At 46.3% G+C, this 22,520-nt stretch overlaps 1 protein-coding gene and 1 pseudogene across 1 annotated transcript in view; one reads left to right on the top strand and one right to left on the bottom strand.

Moving 5' to 3' along the window:
- The window catches only part of LOC115175482 (raftlin), a 60,344-nt gene that overhangs the window by 13,854 nt on the left and 23,970 nt on the right, over window positions 1-22,520 (top strand). The window contains exons 2-3 of the mRNA XM_029734730.1: window positions 5,068-5,233; window positions 18,545-18,728. Of these exons, the coding sequence (XP_029590590.1) occupies window positions 5,086-5,233; window positions 18,545-18,728 (332 nt within the window). The 5' untranslated portion in view covers window positions 5,068-5,085. The remainder of the gene's footprint in view (window positions 1-5,067; window positions 5,234-18,544; window positions 18,729-22,520) is intronic.
- Window positions 11,563-12,677, bottom strand: LOC115176149 (dynein light chain roadblock-type 2 pseudogene; annotated as a pseudogene).

The following is a 22,520-nucleotide window of genomic DNA, read 5'->3' as shown; positions in this document are numbered from 1 at the left end:
CAGCATGAGTGAAGGATGCTTTGTTGCGAAATAGGAAGCCAATTCTAGATTTAACTTTGGATTGGAGATGTTTGATGTGAGTCTAGAAGGAGAGCTTACAGTCTAACCAGACACCTACAGTGGGGGAAAAAAGTATTTGATCACCTGCTGATTTTGTACGTTTGCCCACTTACAAAGAAATGATCAGTCTATCATTTTAATGGTAGGTTTATTTGAACAGTGAGAGACAGAATAACAACAAAAAAATCCAGAAAAACGCATGTCAAAAATGGTATAAATTGATTTGCATTTTAATGAGGGAAATAAGTATTTGACCCCCTCTCAATCAGAAAGATTTCTGGCTCCCAGATGCAGGTAACGAGCTGAGATTAGGAGCACACTCTTAAAGGGAGTGCTCCTAACCGCAGCTTGTTACCTGTAAAAAAGACACCTGTCCACAGAAGCAATCAATCAATCAGATTCCAAACTCTCCACCATGGCCAAGACCAAAGAGCTCTCCAAGGATGTCAGGGACAAGATTATAGACCTACACAAGACTGGAATGGGCTACAAGACCATCGCCAAGCATCTTGGTGAGAAGGCGACAACATTTGGTGCGATTATTCGCAAATGGAAGAAACACAAAATAACTGTCAATATCCCTCGGCCTGGGGCTCCATGCAAGATCTCACCTCGTGGGGTTGCAATGATCATGAGAACGGTGAGGAATCAGCCCAGAACTACACAGGATCTTGTCAATGATCTCAAGGCAGCTGGGACCATAGTCACCAAGAAAACAATTGGTAACACACTACACCGTGAAGGACTGAAATCCTGCAGCGCCCGCAAGGTCCCCCTACTCAAGAATACATATATATGCCCGTCTGAAGTTTGCCAATGAACATCTGAATGATTCAGAGGACAACTGGGTGAAAGTGTTGTGGTCAGATGAGACCAAAATGGAGCTCTTTGGCATCAACTCAACTCACCGTGTTTGGAGGAGGAGGAATGCTGCCTATGACCCCAAGAACATCATCCCCACCATCAAACATGGAGGTGGAAACATTATGCTTTGGGGGTGTTTTTCTGCTAAGGGGACAGGACAACTTCACCGCATCAAAGGGACGATGGATGGGGCCATGTACCGTCAAATCTTGGGTGAGAACATCCTTCCTTCAGCCAGGGCATTGAAAATGGGTCGTGGATGGGTATTCCAGCATGACAATGACCCAAAACACACGGCCAAGGCAACAAAGGAGTGGCTCAAGAAGAAGCACATTAAGGTCCTGGAGTGGCCTAGCCAGTCTCCAGACCTTATTCCCATAGTAAATCTGTGGAGGGAGCTGAAGGTTCGAGTTGCCAAACGTCAGCCTCAAAACCTTAATGACTTGGAGAAGATCTGCAAAGAGTAGTGGCACAAAATTCCTCCTGAGATGTGTGTAAACCTGATGGCCAACTACAAGAAACGTCTGACCTCTGTGATTGCCACCAAGTACTAAGTCATGTTTTGCAGAGGGGTCAAATACTTATTTCCCTCATTAAAATGCAAATCATTTTATAACATTTTTGACATGCGTTTTCTGGATATTTTTGTTGTTATTCTGTCTCTCACTGTTCAAAAAAACCTACCATTAAAATTATAGACTGATAATTTCTTTGTAAGTCGGCAAACGTACAAAATCAGCAGGGGATCAAATACTTTTTTCCCCCACTGTAGGTATTTGTAGTTGTCCACATATTCTAACTCAGAACCATCCAGAGTAGTGATGCTGGACGGGCGGGCAGGTGCAGGCAGCGATCGGTTGAAGAGCATGCATTTAGTTTTACTTGTATTTAAGAGCAGTTGGAGGCCACGGAAGGAGAGTTGTATGGCATTGAAGCTCGTCTGGAGGGTAGTTAACACAGTGTCCAAAGAAGGGCCAGAAGTATACAGAATGGTGTCGTCTGCGTAGAGGTGGATCAGAGACTCACCAGCAGCAAGAGCGACATCATTGATGTATAAAGAGAAAAGAGCCGGCCCAAGAATTGAACCCTGTGGCACCCCCATAGAGACTGCCAGAGGCCCGGACAACAGGCCATCCGATTTGACACATTGAACTCTATCAGAGAAGTAGTTGGTGAACCAGGCAAGGCAATCATTTGAGAAACCTTGGCTATTGAGTCTGCTGATGAGGATGTGGTGATTGACAGAGTCGAAAGCCTTGGCCAGGTCAATGAATACGGCAGCACCGTATTGTTTCTTATTGATGGCGGTTACGATATCGTTTAGGACCTTGAGCGTGGCTGAGGTGCACCCATGACCAGCTCTGAAACCAGATTGCATAGCGGAGAAGGTGTGGTGGGATTCGAAATGGTCGGTAATCTGTTTGTAGACTTGGCTTTCGAAGACCTTAGAAAGGCAGGGTAGGATAGATATAGGTCTGTAGCAGTTTGGGTCAAGAGTGTCCCCTCCTTTGAAGAGGGGGATGACAGCTGCTGCTTTCCAATCTTTTGGAATCTCAGATGACACGAAAGAGAGGTTGAACAGGCTAGTAATAGGGGTTGCAACAATTTCGGCAGATAATTTTAGAAAGAAAGGGTCCAGATTGTCTAGCCCGGCTGATTTGTAGGGTCCAGATTTTGCAGCTCTTTCAGACCATCAGCTGACTGGATTTGGGAGAAGGTGAAATGGGGAAGGCTTGGGTGAGTAGCTGTGGGGGTGCAGTGCTGTTGACCGCGGTAGGGGTAGCCAGGTGGAAAGCATGGCCAGCCGTAGAAAAATGCTTATTGTAAATCTCAATTATAGTGGATTTATCAGAGGTGACAGAGTTTCCTATCCTCAGTGCAGTGGGCAGCTGGGAGGAGGTGTTCTTATTCTCCATGGACTTTACAGTGTCCCAGAAATTTTTTGAGTTTGTGTTGCAGGAAGCAAATTTCTGCTTGAAAAAGCTAGCCTTTGCTTTTCTAACTGCCTGTGTATATTGGTTTCTAACTTCCCTGAGAAGTTGCATATCACGGAGGCTGTTCGATGCTAATGCAGAATGCCACAGGATGTTTTTGTGTTGGTTAAGGGCAGTCAGGTCTGGAGAGAACCAAGGGCTATATCTGTTCCTGGTTCTAAATTTCTTGAATGGGGAATGCTTATTTAAGATGGTGAGGAAGGCATTTAAAAACAATAACCAGGCATCCTCTACTGACGGGATGAGGTCAATATCCTTCCAGAATACCCGGGCCAGGTCGATTAGAAAGGTTTGCTCACTGAAATGTTTCAGGGAGCGTTTGACAGTGATGAGTGGAGGTCGTTTGACCGCTGACCCATTACGGATGCAGGCAATGAGGCAGTGATCGCTGAGATCTTGGTTGAAAACAGCAGAGGTGTATTTAGAGGGCAAGTTGGTTAGGATGATATCTATGAGGGTGCCCGTGTTTACAGCTTTGGGGTGGTACCTGGTAGGTTCATTGATAATTTGTGTGAGATTGAGGGCATCAAACTTAGATTGTAGGATGGCTGGGGTGTTAAGCATGTCCCAGTTTAGGTCACCTAGTAGCACGAGCTCTGAAGATAGATGGGGGGCAATCACTTCACATATGGTGTCCAGAGCACAGCTGGGGGCAGAGGGTGGTCTATAGCAGGCGGCAACGGTGAGAGACTTGTTTTTAGAGAGATGGGTTTTTAAAAGTAGAAGTTCAAATTGTTTGGCTACAGACCTGGATAGTAGGACAGAACTCTGCAGGCTATCTCTGCAGTAGATTGCAACACTGCCCCCTTTGGCCGTTCTATCTTGTCTGAAAATGTTGTAGTTCGGGATGAAGATTTCTGAGTTTTGGGTGGACTTCCTAAGCCAGGATTCAGACATGGCTAAGACATCCGGGTTGGCAGAGTGTGCTAAAGCAGTGAATTAAACAAACTTAGGGAGGAGGCTTCTAATGTTAACATGCATGAAACCAAGGCTATTACGGTTACAGAAGTCATCAAAAGAGAGCGCCTGGGGAATAGGAGTGGAGCTAGGCACTGCAGGGCCTGGATTAACCTCTACATCACCAGAGGAGCAGAGGAGGAGTAGGATAAGGGTACGGCTAAAAGCTATGAGAATTGGTCGTTTATGACGACCGGAATAGAGAGTAAAAGGAGCAGGTTTCTGGGGGCGATAAAATAGCTTCAAGGTATAATGTACAGACAAAGGTATGGTAGGATGTGAATACAGTGGAGGTAAACCTAGGCATTGAGTGATGATGAGAGAGATATTGTCTCTAGAAACATCATTGAAACCAGAAGATGTCATAGCATGTGTGGGTGGTGGAACTGAAAGGTTGGATAAGGTATAATGAGCAGGGCTAGAGGCTCTACACTGAAATAAGCCAATAAACACTAACCAGAAGAGAAATGGACAAGGCATATTGACATTAAGGAGAGACATGCTTAGCCGAGTGATCATAAATGTGAGATTCAGACAGCTAGCCGGGCCATAGGTAGCAAGTTGGCAGAAGATGTAGGGAGGTCTGTTTTTAGCCACCTGTGTGCGTGAGTGTGTCTGTGTGTGTGCCTGTGTGTTTGCTTTTTTTTGTGTGTGTGTGTGTTGTGACACATTATACCCCATGGTTGTGTCTCTCACGGCAGGCAGAGGGAGGATTTAATGCTCTGATGCAACACCTTGTCTCTGACTGTTATATATTTAGAAACAAGTTTTTCTTTATGCAAATATTTTTTTTCTCTCACTCCATCTTTGTTCTTTCTCACTCCTCTTTCTCTCCATCTCTCTCCCCTTCCTTCTCTCTCTCTCTCTCTCTCTCTCTCTCTCTCTCTCTCTTCCCTTCTCTCTCTCTCTCTCTCTCTCTTCCCTTCTCTCTCTCTCTCTCTCTTCCCTTCCATCTCTCTCTCTCTCTCTTCCCTTCCATCTCTCTCTCTCTCCCCTTCCATCTCTCTCTCTCTCCCCTTCCATCTCTCTTTCACTCCTCCCTCTTTCTCTCCTCTCTTTTCTCTCTCTTTCTCTCTCTCACTCCTATTTCTCTCCATCTCATTCTCTCCCCCCCTCTCTCTCTTATCTCCCTGGCTTTCTCTCTTCCTTTCAATTGTCCATCTCCTCTTTCTCTGTCTCTCTCTCCCCCCAGCCCTCTCTCTGCAGGGTGATGGGCTGCAGGCTTCCTAAGCTGCGGAGGGAGGGGGAGGAGAGGAGTCCCGGAAAGATTTTTTCCACCCTCCGACGGCCACAGGTGGAGACCAAGGTGGGCGTGGCCTACACCTACCACTTCCTGGACTTCCTGCTAGGGAAAGAAGGTACGTATACGGACAGGCACACACACACACACACACACACACACACACACACACACACACACACACACACACACACACACTCTTCTAGATCCAGTAGTCAATTCCAATTTGACTCTTAGTCATCAGAATAGATTAGACAGGACTCCATCCAGATTTATATGAAGTGGCAGATGTACAACTGAAGATATCCCTCTAGTGGTGTGGGGGCTGTGCATTGGCAAAGTGGGTGGGGTTATATCCTGCCTGTTTGGCCCTGTCCGGGGGTATCATCGGATGGGGCCACAGTGTCTCCTGACCCCTCCTGTCTCAGCCTCCAGTATTTATGCTGCAGTAATTTATGTGTCGGGGGGGCTAGGGTCAGTCTGTTATATCTGGAGTATTTCTCCTGTCTTATCCGGCGTCCTGTGTGAATTTAAGTATGCTCTCTCTAATTCTCTCTTTCTCTCCTTTCTTTCTCTCTCTCGGAGGACCTGAGCCCTAGGACCATGCCTCAGGACTACCTGGCATGATGACTCCTTGCAGTCCCCAGTCCACCTGGATGTGCTGCTGCTCCAGTTTGAACTATTCTGCCTGCGGCTATGGAACTCTGACCTGTTCACTGGACATGCTACCTGTCCCAGACCTGCTGTTTTCAACTCTCTAGAGACAGCAGGAGCAGTAGAGATACTCTCAATGATCGGCTATGAAAGCCAACTGACATTTACTCCTGAGGTGCTGAGCTGTTGCACCCTCGACTGGCCACCCCTCATAGCGAGGACTGGCCACCCCTCATAGCCTGGTTCCTCTCTAGGTTTCTTCCTAGGTTTTGGCCTTTCTAGGGAGTTTTTCCTAGCCACCGTGCTTCTACACCTGCATTGCTTGCTGTTTGGGGTTTTAGGCTGGGTTTCTGTACAGCACTTTGAGATATCAGCTGATGTAAGAAGGGCTATATAAATACATTTGATTTGATTTGCTAGAAGTCTATTTTTGGCCTCCCGAGTGGCGCAGCGGTCTAAGGCACTGCATCGCAGTGCTAAAGGCGTCACTACAGATCCTGGTTCGATCCCAGGCTGTGTCGCAGCCGGCCGCGATCAGGAGACCCATGAGGCGGGTCACAATTGGCCCAGCATCGTCCGGATTAGGGGACGGTGTGGCCGGCCTGGATTTCCTTGTCCCATCTCGCTCTACGACTCGTGTGGCGGGCCCAGGTGCATGCACGCTGACACAATCACCAGTTGGACGGTGTTTCCTCCAACACATTGGTGTGGCTGGCTTCCGGGTTAAGCGAGCAGTGTGTCAAGAAGCAGTGTTGTGTTTCGTAGGACGCATGGCTCTCGGCCTTCGCCTCTCCCGAGTCCGTACTGGAGTTGCAGAGATGGGACAAGACTGTAACTACCAATTGGGAAGAAAACAGGGTAAAAAGTAGCCCCCCCCCAAAAAAAAGTATACTTTGGTCTTCAGGAACTGGGTTGACATTTATACTGTTATTTAAACATACTCTCGGTTTGAGGAGGCATCCCAAGATTCAGCTTTAAAGTACAGACTAATCCACGCCCTCTCCCTACCTCTGAAAACAAAAGGAAGATGAGAGAGTAGTGTTGTTTAAGTTTTGTTCTGTGTTTAGGGAATGGTGTGTGTCTGTGTGTGTCTGTGTGTGTGCTTGCAGCATTTTGGAACTGTTTGATGAGAAGCCCCAGGAGGCTGCTGGGTTCTAAATATACTAATTCTGCTATTGTGACAGGACACAAGGGATTGTGCAGAGAGTGAAAAAAGAGAGTTGGGGAGATGTTTCTGGATTGTTAAGTCTCACCATTTGTCCATGTTAAGATTCATTTTCTTTCACCTTGTATTTAATGGATGCAGGAAGTTGAGTCAAAGTCAGTTGTTAAATTTGCTACATATTCAGAACTTTCAGCAGCCAGCCCAGTACAGTGTTTGCATCCCAAATGGCACCCTATTCCCTTTAAAGTGCACTACTTATAAGGGTCCGGTCAAAAATACTGCACAATAAAGGGAGTAGGTTGCTATTTGAAACTCAAACCACTAGCAGAGAAAGTCATGACCAACCAGACAACAGCTCTGAATTCAGCCGCCTCTGTTTCTGATAAGCTCATTATAAGATAGATGGGAGCACATGCATAGTGTACTGTCACGCTGGTATAAAGGATTTTGGAGACAGACGCAGGAATACACAATAGGGGTTTTTAATACACCCAAAACAAACACGTATACAAAAACACTAGGCTGTACCCAAACTAAAGAGCGAGGGTAAACCTCGTTGAACTACACGGGACGATTCCCGTAATACACAATACATAAAGCACGAAGCGAAACAGCTGCACCAAGTGTTAGGTCCTCACACCACAAACGGACATGGGAACAGTAATCAGCAAAACCATGGAAACCAAAGGGCACATATATACTAATCAGTGGGAATAGAGGACAGGTGTGCGTGATGAAAGTTCCTGAGGGATCCGCGACATGTACTGTAGACACACATGTACACACACATACCCATGCATCACACACACACACATACAAAACCTCACATTAAAACACTCACAACCTCTCTTGACTGCACACAAACATAAATAAATACACACAGGACAGTTTTCAGGCTGGGTCGTATTGTCATCATGTCTCTAGACAGACAGGCAGGTCATTTATATGGTCAATTCATTTCTGTCACCTGAGCTCCTTACGTCTGCATAGCAGTGCTCTGCTCAGGTGATCAAGGAAGATACTCTCAATGTGTCTGTGTCTGTGTGTGTGTGTGTGTGTGTGTGTGTGATGGAGAGAGACCAAGAGAGCGAGTGAAGGATTATCTGATTTTGTGGAGATTCATTCCCAGCAATGGGATTTATTTGTGTGTGCGTGTGGGAGTGAACACGTGTGTATATGTGAGAGAGACAGTGTGTCTAGTGAGGAATCGGCCTGTCTCTCAGTCTGACATTGAGGAGAACCCACGGTCAAATTCACGGTTTAATTCACGGTTTAATTCCATTTAGTTTCCATTAGAAATATTATTTCACCCTCTGTGACTTCATGACTCTCACACAGTAATGACAAATAATTAACCATGTCTGTGTGTTCATATCCATTCAGACTATCTATACCTAGATACTGTGTTACATTTATTTATTCAGTCAGACACATTGGCTTGGCTGGGGATTTTATCCTCCAACGCAGCAGAGAAACCACTTGGACCATTTTGACCATAAATCAACCACAGATTTGTCCAAAATGGCTCCCTACTCCCTCTATAGTAGTAACAGTGGCAGAGCAGTACAGTCAGTTGAAGGAATATAACAAAACAATCTGCTTTATTACATCATCATCATCTCAAATGACACACTATTTCCCCTTTAGTGCCCTAATAAGTGCACTATATAGGGTGTGTCATTTGGGATGTAGCCATTGATTCAGACCAGTGTGACCAGTGAGTGGACTCTGCAGACTACCAAAGAAAAGAGAGGACTCGTTGGCAGAAGAGAGGGCTGGACCGGTTGATAAAGGAGGGAGAGAGAAAGTGGGAGTGATGAGGGAGAGAGATGGTGGGGGTGATGGAGGGAGAGAGATGGAGGGGGAGAGATGGTGGGGGTGATGAGGGAGAGAGATGGTGGGGGTGATGAGGGAGAGAGATGGTGGGGGTGATGGAGGGGGAGAGATGGTGGGGGTGATGAGGGAGAGAGATGGTGGGGGTGATGAGGGAGAGAGATTGGGGGAGAGAGATGGAGGGAGTGATAGAAAATGGGAGGTAGTCGCGCTGATGGAGGGAGGGAGCGGGGGAGGGAGGGGCCATTAAAGGAGAAAGAGTGGGAGCGAATAGTTGTGGGAAAAGGAGAGACAGGAGGAGAGTGAGGGTGGGAAAATGAGTCAGGTGTGATCACAGTGACTAAAGCTTCTCTCCTCAACTGACACATCGGGGCTCTGAAGTCAGCTGATGAGGTTTAGAGCATGTAGAGAAAGAAACACTCTTCTGACTGAATGTGAAGGCTATAAATCCCATCAATCAGAATAGGAGCTTCAATTGGTGCGTGTCTGTCTGTGTGTGTATCTGCTGTGTTCACCCATGTGTGTGAGAGAGAGCAATATACTTTTGGTCATGTAGTGTATGTGGACATTTGCTCCTCGAACATGCCATTCCAAAATCATGGGCATTAATATGGAGTTGGTCCCCCCTTTGCTGCTATAACATCCTCCACTCTTCTGGGAAGGCTTTCCACTAGATGTTGAAACATTGCTGCGGGGACTTGCTTCCATTCAACCACAAGAGCATTAGTGAGGCCGGGCAGGGATGTTTGGCGATTGGGCCTGTCTTGCAGTCGGCGTTCCAATTCATCCCAAAGGTGTTCGATGGGGTTGAGGTCAGAGCTCTGTGCAGGCCAGTCAAGTTCTTTCACACTGATCTCGGCAAACCATTTCTGTATGGACCTCGCTTTGTGCACAGGGGCATTGTCATGCTGAAACAGGAAAGGGCCTTCCCCAAACTGTTGCCACAAAGTTGGAAGAAAATAATCGTCTAGAATGTCATTGTATGCTGTAGCGTTAAGATTTCCCTTCACTGGAACTAAGGCGCCTAGCCCGAACCCTGAAAACAGCCCTAGACCATTTTTCCTCCTCCACCAAACTTTACTGTTGGCACTATGCATTCGGGCAGGTAGCGTTCTCCTGGCATCCGCCAAACCCAGATTTGTCTGTCAGACTGCCAGATGGTGAAGCATGATTCATCACTCCAGAGAACGCGTTTCCACTGCTCCAAATTCCAATAGCGGCGAGCTTTACACCACTCCAGCTGACGCTTGGCATTGCACATGGTGATATTAAGCTTGTGTGAGGCTGCTCGGCCATGGAAACCCATTTCATGAAGCTCCCGATGAACAGTTCTTGTGCTGACGTTGCTTCCAGAGGCAGTTTGGAACTCTGTAGTGAGTATTGCAACCGAGGACAGGCAATTTTTACTCACTTCAGCACTCAGCGGTCCCGTTCTGTGAGCTTGTGTGGCCTACCACTTCGTAGCTGAGCAGTTGTTGCTCCAAGACGTTTCTACTTAACTGATAATGCACGAGAAGCCCGGTGTTTGGAGGATATTTTGGCACAGATGTTTTTAGGCCCGAGACAAACACCGGCTTCAAGGGCATTATCACTTTTATACAACGGGTTACCAACATATTCAAATAATGATTGACATATTTTCATTAAAAACGTTATTTTGACGAATTTATTCATACTATTTCATTCTTCCACAAGACACAGACCCGATACGAACCACGGGTTGCTACCCAAACCAGCTGGTCGTTTGTTCTATCAGTTGGGCTGCCAGAGACGGGACCCAGTCGTTCAATCTTTTGTTTTGTATCTGTGGACGCGACCCAGTCGGTCGTTCTAAATGTTCCATTGCCATACTGGCTGCCAACGTTCTCATCCCTTGCTTGCTAGCTAGCCAACTAAGGCTAACTTACAGTCACGTCAAAGAGTGCAGCCAGAATAACAACGAAGTAGCCTATTTGCATTTGTTGAAGCCATTTTCTAGTGACATTTATTTGGATACATCCATAACAATGAGCTAATGATACGCGATTTCACCTGGCATAGAAAATGTGTTCTCTCTTCAGGACACTGTTGTTCAGAGGAGCTAGCCAACAACACAGCTAACACAATCACTTCAAACTGAAGCTGGAAAGACTTCAAACTAGCTGCACTTCATTTCGTTTTACGACTGGCTGAGAAAAGCTGCCTACCTGTCTGTGTCGTCCCGACTCCCGACATGTTCATTACTATGGGACAGCTGGAGATCGAATTTGAATATTGAAACTATGTTGTAAATGTCGGAGAGACAGACAGCAAGGTTTATACAAATCTCTGGTGTTGAAAACGAAATGTTAGTCTAAAGGAAATGAGATAATGTCTAGATGCTTTTTATAGTGGAGATCGAGTTTATAAATTGCTTGGCTGGCCTGATGAGAGCGTGGGTTGCGCAGTCAGATGGAACAGAGTAAATAGGCATTTTAAAGTCATAGATTTAGCCGGTGGTAACTTGTGGAATAGACACCAGCTGGAATGCGGTTTTAACCAATCAGCATTCAAGATTAGACCCACCCGTTGTATAATTCACAATAACAGCACTTACAGTTACAGCTCTAGCAGGGCAGAAATTTGACAAACGGACTTATTGGAAAGGTGCCACGTTGAAAGTCACTGAGCTCTTCTGTAAGGACATTCTACTTCCAATGTTTGTCTATGGAGATTGCATGGCGGTGTCCTCGAGTTTATCCATCTGTCATATATATAGTGTACATAAAGCTGCTGAAGTTTGATGTATTCAGATACACTGCTGTGAAAAAGTATTTGCCCCCTTTCTAATTTTCTCTACTTTTACAGCAAAGAGATGGTGGAGGTGACCCTCTCAGTCTGAGGGGTTCTGCATGACAATGAAGAAATAGTTTTTAACTGGAGCAATCATAATCTCATTCTTCTTGGAGAGGACCCTGAGGAAGGGAAGGTCATTCTGGGGGTCAATGTCCCTAACTGTGCTAAGTGCCTTCATCACTAACTGGTGAATGAGTCTAGCATACTGCACTGTGCTGGAGTAGTCAAGGGTGGTTTTGATAGGGATTCCTTCAGCATTGACAATGATGATTCCTTGAACCCCATATTACATATTTTTGAAACGGAATGTTATCAAATCTTCAACCAATACCTAATATTAGATCAAGGGAACCTGAGGAACAAATAACACAATTACATACTTATTTCAGAAACAAAGTTATGCGTAACTTTGTTAATTTGTTGTTATTTCTTAACTCAGGTTTTTTTTATCTAATATTAGCTTGTGGTTGAATATTGCAAAAATAGATATAATCAGAAAAGGGGCAAATACATTTTCACGGCACTGTAAATAGAATTTATGATGAATGTAAGCTATCAAAACACATGATATATTGAGCTGTCAAAACACATGATATATTGAGCTGTCAAAACACATGATATATTGAGCTGTCAAAACACATGATATATTGAGCTGTCAGAATATAAGTGATGCCTGGGAGTGTGTGTGTTTTTGGGAACCTATCAGTGTGTGAGGTGGGAATATTCAGCTCTTTAGAGAATGCATGAAGAGGTTTACTGGTAGAATTTGAAATGTAACTTGGACTGGATGACTAGTCAGACTAAGCAATATTCTGCTCTCTAAACTACAGACATGTCATGGGGTGTTTTCAGGCAGTTCATCTGAACTCTGACCTGGTCAAACATTTCCTGTACTATGGATGCTCTAGAAGAACTGAGACTTTGTCTAGCTCCCAAATGGCACCCTGTTTCCAACATACAGGACATTATGGGCCCTAGTCAAAAGTAGTGCACTATGTAGGGAATAGGGTGCCATTTGGGATGTAGCCTGTGTGTTATGACCCTGACCAACAGCAGTCTAACCCGCAAGCTCATACCTCAGCTGTGTGGGGGTCATACCTCAGCTGTGTGTGGGTCAGCTGAGGTATGACCCACACACAGCTGAGGTATGACCCACACACAGCTGAGGTATGACCCACACACCGTCGAGGTATGACCCACACACCGTCGAGGTATGACCCACACACCGTCGAGGTATGACCCACACACAGCTGAGGTATGACCCACACACAGCTGAGGTATGACCCACACACAGCTGAGGTATGACCCACACACAGCTGAGGTATGACCCACACACAGCTGAGGCATGACCCACACACAGCTGAGGCATGACCCACACACAGCTGAGGCATGACCCACACACAGCTGAGGTATGACCCACACACAGCTGAGGTATGACCCACACACAGCTGAGGTATGACCCACACACAGCTGAGGTATGACCCACACACAGCTGAAAGATGACCCACACACAGCTGAAAGATGACCCACACACAGCTGAGGTATGACCCACACACAGCTGAGGCATGACCCACACACAGCTGAGGCATGACCCACACACAGCTGAGGCATGACCCACACACAGCTGAGGTATGACCCACACACAGCTGAGGTATGACCCACACACACTCAGCTGTGTGTGGGTCATACCTCAGCTGTGTGTGGGTCATACCTCAGCTGTGTGTGGGTCATACCTCGACGGTGGGAACCTCAGGGCTTTAGGACGTGTATTTTATAGTCAGTGTTTGGCACGTACATTCCTGCTCAACTCTAGTCATTCAAATATACTGAAGACATGTCAAGGAGGTATAATAAACCCTGGTCTGGGAGTGAGTAATAATCCCCATCACCCGCACACACACACACACACACACACAGACAGACCGTCACCAGTCAAGATTACAAGAGCATTGGAAGCTCAAGGTTCTGATTCCAGAATTCAAAATTCCCATTCTGGAGTGTAGTGGTTCTCATGCTGGTTCTCAGTCTTCTCTCAGGCCAGTGCCTGTGGAGAAAAGTGAAGTGCTGATTAACAGCTGAACAGTGATTCACTACTTCCTCCATCTATCCCACTGGTCAACAACTCCAGAGTGATGAGGAGAGACCATCTGTCCCACTGGTCAACAACTCCAGAGTGATGAGGAGACCATCTGTCCCACTGGTCAACAACTCCAGAGTGATGAGGAGAGGACATCTGTCCCACTGGTCAACAACTCCAGAGTGATGAGGAGACCATCTGTCCCACTGGTCAACAACTCCAGAGTGATGAGGAGAGACCATCTGTCCCACTGGTCAACAACTCCAGAGTGATGAGGAGAGGACATCTGTCCCACTGGTCAACAACTCCAGAGTGATGAGGAGAGACCATCTGTCCCACTGGTCAACAACTCCAGAGTGATGAGGAGAGACCATCTGTCCCACTGGTCAACAACTCCAGAGTGATGAGGAGAGGACATCTGTCCCACTGGTCAACAACTCCAGAGTGATGAGGAGAGACCATCTGTCCCACTGGTCAACAACTCCAGAGTGATGAGGAGAGACCATCTGTCCCACTGGTCAACAACTCCAGAGTGATGAGGAGAGGACATCTGTCCCACTGGTCAACAACTCCAGAGTGATGAGGAGAGATCATCTGTCCCACTGGTCAACAACTCCAGAGTGATGAGGAGAGGCCATCTGTCCCACTGGTCAACAACTCCAGAGTGATGAGGAGAGGATATCTGTCCCACTGGTCAACAACTCCAGAGTGATGAGGAGAGGACATCTGTCCCACTGGTCAACAACTCCAGAGTGATGAGGAGAGACCATCTGTCCCACTGGTCAACAACTCCAGAGTGATGAGGAGAGACCATCTGTCCCACTGGTCAACAACTCCAGAGTGATGAGGAGAGGCCATCTGTCCCACTGGTCAACAACTCCAGAGTGATGAGGAGAGACCATCTGTCCCACTGGTCAACAACTCCAGAGTGATGAGGAGAGATCATCTGTCCCACTGGTCAACAACTCCAGAGTGATGAGGAGAGGTCATCTGTCCCACTGGTCAACAACTCCAGAGTGATGAGGAGAGGCAATCTGTCCCACTGGTCAACAACTCCAGAGTGATGAGGAGAGGACATCTGTCCTGCTGGTCAACAACTCCAGAGTGATGAGGAGAGGCCATCTGTCCCACTGGTCAACAACTCCAGAGTGATGAGGAGAGGTCATCTGTCCCACTGGTCAACAACTCCAGAGTGATGAGGAGAGGGTATCCAACATCCCCACTGTCTGAACCTGGCATTGTAAACTTCCAGAGAGTGTTGTGCCTCAAGCTGTTCCTTTGGCAGAGCGGAATGATAGCCCTCTTAAAACCACTGTGGTAAACGTATAAATGAAAGGACTCCCCCTCCTCCCTCCCTCCCTGCAGGGGGGAATTAGCCTAGTATGTTGTGGATATCTTACTGGTTATTGTAATAGGAGTGTTAAGATAATGATGCCTAAATGACTGTTTAGTGACACAATCATATTGTATTCATCTCCAGATGTTATGACAACCGGAGGGAGGGAGAGAGATGGGGGGAGGGGTGGGCTGAATCCGTCTGTAGATTCAGGTTTTAGTATCTGAGGTATTAAGTTGTGGTTCAGAAAATAAACTCCTCAGATTGTCTGAGTTGTGTGTGTGAACAGGCCAGATGATGATCTGGGGAACAGATAGAGAATGAGATGGCTAACACATCTCTGTGTGTGTGTGTGAACAGGCCAGATGATGATCTGGGGAACAGATAGAGAATGAGATGGCTAACACATCTCTGTGTGTGTGTGTGAACAGGCCAGATTATGATCTGGGGAACAGATAGAGAATGAGATGGCTAACACATCTCTGTGTGTGTGTGTGTGAACAGGCCAGATCATGATCTGGGGAACAGATGGAGAATGAGATGGCTAACACATCTCTGTGTGTGTGTGTGTGTGTGTGTGTGTGTGTGTGTGTGTGTGTGTGTGTGTGTGTGTGTGTGTGTGTGTGTGTGTGTGTGTGTGTGTGTGTGTGTGTGTGTGTGTGTGTGTGTGAACAGGCCAGATGATGATCTGGGGAACAGATGGAGAATGAGATGGCTAACACATCTGTGTGTGTGTGTATGAACAGGCCAGATGATGATCTGGGGAACAGATGGAGAATGAGATGGCTAACACATCTGTGTGTGTGTGTATGAACAGGCCAGATGATGATCTGGGGAACAGATGGAGAATGAGATGGCTAACACATCTCTGTGTGTGTGTGTGTGTGAACAGGCCAGATGATGATCTGGGGAACAGATGGAGAATGAGATGGCTAACACATCTCTGTGTGTGTGTGTGTGTGTGTGTGTGTGTGTGTGTGTGTGTGAACAGGCCAGATGATGATCTGGGGAACAGATAGAGAATGAGATGGCTAACACATCTCTGTGTGTGTGTGTGTGTGTGTGTGTGTGTGTGTGTGTGTGTGTGTGAACAGGCCAGATGATGATCTGGGGAACAGATAGAGAATGAGATGGCTAACACATCTCTGTGTGGCTCAGTTAATTTATTCAGACTATCTTCTCTCCAGGCCCATATGCAAATGAGACGGAATGAGAGAGGATGACAAGCACACACCTTATTACACATACAACTCAATTCTCACATAGAAATATATATAATATATACTGTGTATACACACACGCATCTCATAGGATATTACTATTTGAAACACAAACACAGCATATTTCCCTTGGGGGTAACCATGACGATTAGAGCCTATATGATAAGCTGTCTTCTAGTCCCATTGAAGCGAATGGCTCCTCTCTCCATTGTGTTCTGTAATGGGGTAAACCATGAGCTGATCCTGCTAGCTGTAAGCGCTAATACGGCACGCTCATACAGACATCATCACAGCTAAGCCATGCTATCCCTATGCCAAAGGAGAGAAAGAGAGCTCACACACACGCAGGAAAACACAAGAACACACACTCACTCACTCTGCACTGTGGGAGAGCTATTGTACACAGCCCCTGGAAGAGCCAAACAGGTGTGGTTTACTTCTGTGAGTGTGTTTGTATGCACTGTGTGTGTGTTTTTGTGTGCACTGTGTGTGTGTGTGTGTGTGTGTGTGTGTGTGTGTGTGTGTGTGTGTGTTTGTGTGCACTGTGTGTGTGTTTTTGTGTGCACTGGGTGTGTGTGTGTGTGTGTGTGTGTTTGTGTGCACCGTGTGTGTGTTTTTGTGTGCACTGGGTGTGTGTGTGTGTGTGTGTGTGTGGTTGTATGCACCGTGTGTGTGTTTTTGTATGCACCGTGTGTGTGTGTTTGTATGCACCGTGTGTGTGTGTGTGTGTTTGTATGCACCGTGTGTGTATGTTTGTTTGTGTGCACCGTGTGTGTGTGTGTTTGTTTGTGTGCACCATGTGTGTGCGTGTGTGTTTGTGTGCACCGTGTATGTGTGTGTGTGTATGAATGTGTGTTTGAGTGCACCGTGTGTGTGTGTGTGTGTTTGTTTGTGTGCACCATGTGTGTGCGTGTGTGTTTGTGTGCACCGTGTGTGTGTGTGTGTGTGTGTGTGTGTGTGTATGTATGTGTGTCCTAACCAAAACCCCTAGAGTTGATTGACGCGGCCACGCTAATTAACATAATCCAAAAATCCCCAACAAAATCAGTCTGTTTAAACTAGAAATATCTGCGTCTCAATTCACTGCATCCGCTATGTCCCCCTTGAGCGTCTGCGTTGTTAAGTGACAAATCTACCCCAGTGTTTGTCAGACCAGAAGACATCCTGAAAATCAGTCTTCTCACAAAAATGTCTAACGTCTGAACGGTTTGGGCTACACTCTATGTAAAGATGAGAGTCTCACGGACACGATGGTGTTCTCCGTTTTGCTCTACGACCCCCACACTTTTTAGTTAAATAAATCATTGATACCTACAGGGCTCCTAAAATTCTAAATCAAATAGAAAATGATCCATGTTATGACCATGTTAAAACAGGAGTTATGGTTTAATCAGCAGCAGATTTATCATGAAGATGCCATATGTTATTATTCAATTCAAACTATAATAACTAAACAATACGCTCTCTCTCTGTCTGCCCCCCTCTGTTCTCCCTCTCTCTCTCTCTCTCTGTCTGCCCCCCCCCTCTGTTCTCCCTCTTCTCTCTCTCTCTCTCTCTCTCTGTCTGCTCCCATCTGTTCTCCCTCTTCTCTCTCTCTCTGTCTGCCCCCTCTCTGTTCTCCCTCTTCTCTCTCTCTCTGTCTGCTCCCATCTGTTCTCCCTCTTCTCTCTCTCTCTGTCTGCCCCCTCTCTGTTCTCCCTCTTCTCTCTCTCTCTGTCTGCCCCCTCTCTGTTCTCCCTCTTCTCTCTCTCTCTCTGTCTGCCCCCCTCTGTTCTCCCTCTTCTCTCTCTCTCTGTCTGCCCCCTCTCTGTTCTCCCTCTTCTCTCTCTCTCTCTGTCTGCCCCCTCTCTGTTCTCCCTCTTCTCTCTCTCTCTGTCTGCCCCCCCTCTGTTCTCCCTCTTCTCTCTCTCTCTCTGTCTGCCCCCTCTCTGTTCTCCCTCTTCTCTCTCTCTCTCTGTCTGCCCCCCTCTGTTCTCCCTCTTCTCTGTCTCTCTCTGTCTGCCCCCCCTCTGTTCTCCCTCTTCTCTCTCTCTCTCTGTCTGCCCCCCCTCTGTTCTCCCTCTTCTCTCTCTCTCTCTCTCTCTCTCTCTCTGTCTCTCTGTGTCTGTCTCTTTCTGTCTCCCCCCTCTTCTCTCCCAACACCCTCTCTCCCTAATCATAACCTTCTCACACATACTCTCTATCTCCTTTTCTCCATCTTTGTCTTTGTGTGTCTACCACTCACACACGCTTTCTCTCCAACACTCACACTCACTCACCACTAACATATATATATATACACACACACACTTGCTTTCTCTCTCTCACACACACACTCTTCGTTTTCCCAGAGGTGTCTGTGTCGTCAGTGCTGTGTCTGTCGTCAGTGAGAGAGTTACCAGTCCAGGTGAGGGAGCTGTATGGTCAGGGCTTTGTCCTGGTGGCCGTCCATCCCTTCGTCCACCCCTGTGGCCCCAGGCCCGCACGCGTCCAACGCCAGCTACACAGAGCCGTCCTCATCAGAGAGACACACAGGTACGGAAACACACACACACAGTCTCACTCACTTCCTTACATACTCACGCACTCTTTCTCACTCACACACACACCCCTTCACTCACACACACACACAGTCTCTCTCTCTCTCTCTCTCTCTCTCTCTCTCTCTCTCTCACTCACTCACTCACTCACTCACTCACTCACTCACTCACTCACTCACTCACTCACTCACTCACTCACTCACTCACTCACTCACTCACTCACTCACTCACTCACACACACACACACACACAGTCTCTCTCTCTCTCTCTCTCTCTCTCTCTCTCTCTCTCTCTCTCTCTCTCTCTCTCTCTCTCTCTCACACACACACTCACTCACACACACACACACACACACACAGTCTCTCTCTCTCTCTCTCTCTCTCTCTCTCTCTCTCTCTCTCTCTCTCTCTCACACACACACCCCTTCACTCACACACACACACAGTCTCTCTCTCTCTCTCTCTCTCACACACACACACACACACACACACACACACATTCAGTACCAGTCAAAAGTTTGGACATACCTACTCATTCCAGGGTTTTTCTTTATTTTGAAAATGTTCTACCTTGTAGAATAATAGAAGACATCAAAACTATGAAATAACACATATGGAATCATGTAGTAACCCAAAAAAGTGTTAAACAAATCAAAATATATTTTATATTTGAGATTCTTCAAAGTAGCCACCCTTTGCCTTGATGACTGCTTTGCACACTCTTGGCATTCTCTCAACCAGCTTCATGATGTAGTCACCTGGAATGCATTTCAATTAACAGGTGTGCTTTGTTAAAAGTTCATTTGTGTAATTTCTGTCATTAATGCGTTTGAGCAAATCACTTGTGTTGTGACAAGGTAGGGGTGGTATACAGAAGATAGCCCAATTTGGTAACAGACCAAGTCCATATTATGAGAAGAACAGCTCAAATAAGCAAAGGGAAACGACAGTCCATCATTACTTTAAGACATGAAGGTCAGTCAATCAGGAAAATGTCAAGAACTTTGAAAGTTTCTTCAAGTGCAGTTGGAAAACCATCAAGCGCCTGGATGAAACTGGCTCTCATGAGGACTGCCACAGGAAAGGAAGACCCAGAGTTACCTCTGCTGCAGAGGATAAGTTCATTAGAGTTACCAGCCTGAGAAATTGCAGCCCAAATAAATGCTTCACTGAGTTCAAGTTACAGACACATCTCAACATGAACTGTTCAGAAGATACTGTGTGAATAAGGCCTTCATGGTCAAATTGCTGCAAAGAAACCACTACTAAAGGACACCAATAATAAGAAGAGACTTGCTTGGGCCAAGAAACACGAGTAATGGACATTAGACCGTTGGAAATCTGTCCTTTGGTCTGATGAGTCCAAATTTGCAAATTTTGGTTCCAACTGCTGTGTCTTTGTGAGACGCAGAGTAGGTGAACGGAGGATCTCTGCATGTGTGGTTCCCACTGTGAAGCATGGAGGAAGAGGTGTGATGGTGTGGGGGTCCTTTGCTGGTGACACTGTCAGTGATTTATTTAAAATTCAAGGCATACTTAACCAGCATGGCTACCACAGCATTCTGCAGAGATATGCCATCCCATCTGGTTTGCGCTTAGTGGGACTATAATTTGTTTTTCAACAGGACAATGACCCAAACACACCTCCAGGCTGTGTAAGGGCAATTTGACAAAGAAGGAGAGTGATGGAGTGCTGCATTAGATGACCTGGCCTCCACAATCACCTGACCCCAACCCAATTAAGGGGGTTTGGGATGAGTTGGATCGCAGAGTGAAGAAAAAGCAGCCAACAACTGCTCAGCATATGTGGGAACTCCTTCAAGACTGTTGGAAAAGCATTCCAGGTGAAGCTGGTTGAGATAATGTAAAGCTGTCATCAAGGCAAAGGGTGGCTACTATAAAATATATTTGGATCTGTTTAACACTCTTGTTACTTCATGATTCCATATGTGTTATTTCATAGTTTTGATGTCTTCACTATTATTCTACAATGTAGAAAATAAGTAAAAATAAAGAAAAACCCTTGAATGAGAAGGTGTCCAAACATCTGACTGGCACTTGACATACATACATACATACATACATACATACATACATACATACATACATACATACATACATACATACATACATACATACACTCCCATTTCCTTCATTCAATAACTGCTACACAGAACATAGAGACACATAGTTAGCTAAGACCTTTCTCACCAGCAGGAGCCTCATCAGAATCCTTTTCTCACCCACAGAATCTGTGAAATGGAAGCAGAATCCTATTCTCTTCCTGGGATTTTTGGGAGAGATCTATTCTCAACCGTGGAATTCTTGAAGCATATGTGTAGAATGGGAAATGTATACAGCATATTTTTCTTTCATACTCCCACACACATATGCTTACACATACAAACATACCCTACCATCTTTTTCGCTCGCTCGCTCACTCACTCACACACACACACACACACACACACACACACACACACACACACACACACACACACACACACACACACACACACAGAGTTGGGTGCTTGGCTGCTCCTTTGATGCCCCTCCTGTCAAGTGGCACCTGTCACCGTGGAGACGGCTGATTGTATCGTCAGCACCCGCCGGAGGGGAACAATGTGCAAGAGAGGGGAACCATGAGGCCTCTCCTCCTCTCCATCTCTCTCTCCTCTCCATCTCTCTCCATCTCTCTCCATCTCTCTCTCCATCTCTCTCTCCTCTCCATCTCTCTCTCCTCTCCATCTCTCTCTCCTCTCCATCTCTCCTTCTCTCTCCATCTCTCCATCTCTCTCCTCTCCATCTCTCTCTCCTCTCCATCTCTCTCTCTTCTCCCTCCTCTCTCTCTCTCTCCTCTCCATCTCTCTCTCCCCTCTCCATCTCTCTCCTCTCCTTCTCTCCTCTCCATCCTCTCCATCTCTCTCCTCTCCATATATCCTCTTATCGCTCCTCGTCTAATCCCTCCGTTACCATCAATCCCCTTTCGTTCTCGCTCCTCCTCTTCCATCCCTCTCTCCTCCTCTCCTTTTCTCCCATCACCCAGGAGGCTGTCATCAGAAACCTTAGAAACCAGAGGGACTGTGGTTTTCTGTTTCAAAACTGTCTAAACATGTTATAGATGCTGCCTGAACATGTTATAGACGCTGTCTGAACATGTTATAGACGCTGTCTGAAGATGTTATAGACGCTGTCTGAAGATGTTATAGACGCTGTCTGAAGATGCTATAGATGTGTTATAGACGCTGTCTAAACATGTTATAGACGCTAGCTGAACATGTTATAGACGCTGTCTGCACATGTTATAGACGCTGTCTGCACATGTTATAGACGCTGTCTGCACATGTTATAGACGCTGTCTGCACATGTTATAGACGCTGTCTGCACATGTTATAGACGCTGTCTGCACATGTTATAGACGCTGTCTGCACATGTTATAGACGCTGTCTGCACATGTTATAGACGCTGTCTGAAGATGCTATAGATGTGTTATAGACGCTGTCTGAACATGCTATAGATGTGTTATAGACGCTGTCTGAACATGTTATAGACGCTGTCTGAACATGTTATAGACGCTGTCTGAACATGTTATAGACGCTGTCTGAACATGTTATAGACGCTGTCTGAACATGTTATAGACGCTGTCTGAACATGTTATAGACGCTGTCTGAAGATGCTATAGATGTGTTATAGACACTGTCTGAAGATGTTATAGACGCTGTCTGAAGATGTTATAGACGCTGTCTGAAGATGTTATAGACGCTGTCTGAAGATGTTATAGACGCTGT

Source organism: Salmo trutta, chromosome 36, assembly GCF_901001165.1.
Source record: "Salmo trutta chromosome 36, fSalTru1.1, whole genome shotgun sequence".
NCBI classification, from domain to species: Eukaryota; Metazoa; Chordata; class Actinopteri; order Salmoniformes; family Salmonidae; genus Salmo; species Salmo trutta.
Note: the sequence above shows the minus strand (reverse complement) of the source record. Positions and strands in the feature narration are given on the sequence as shown.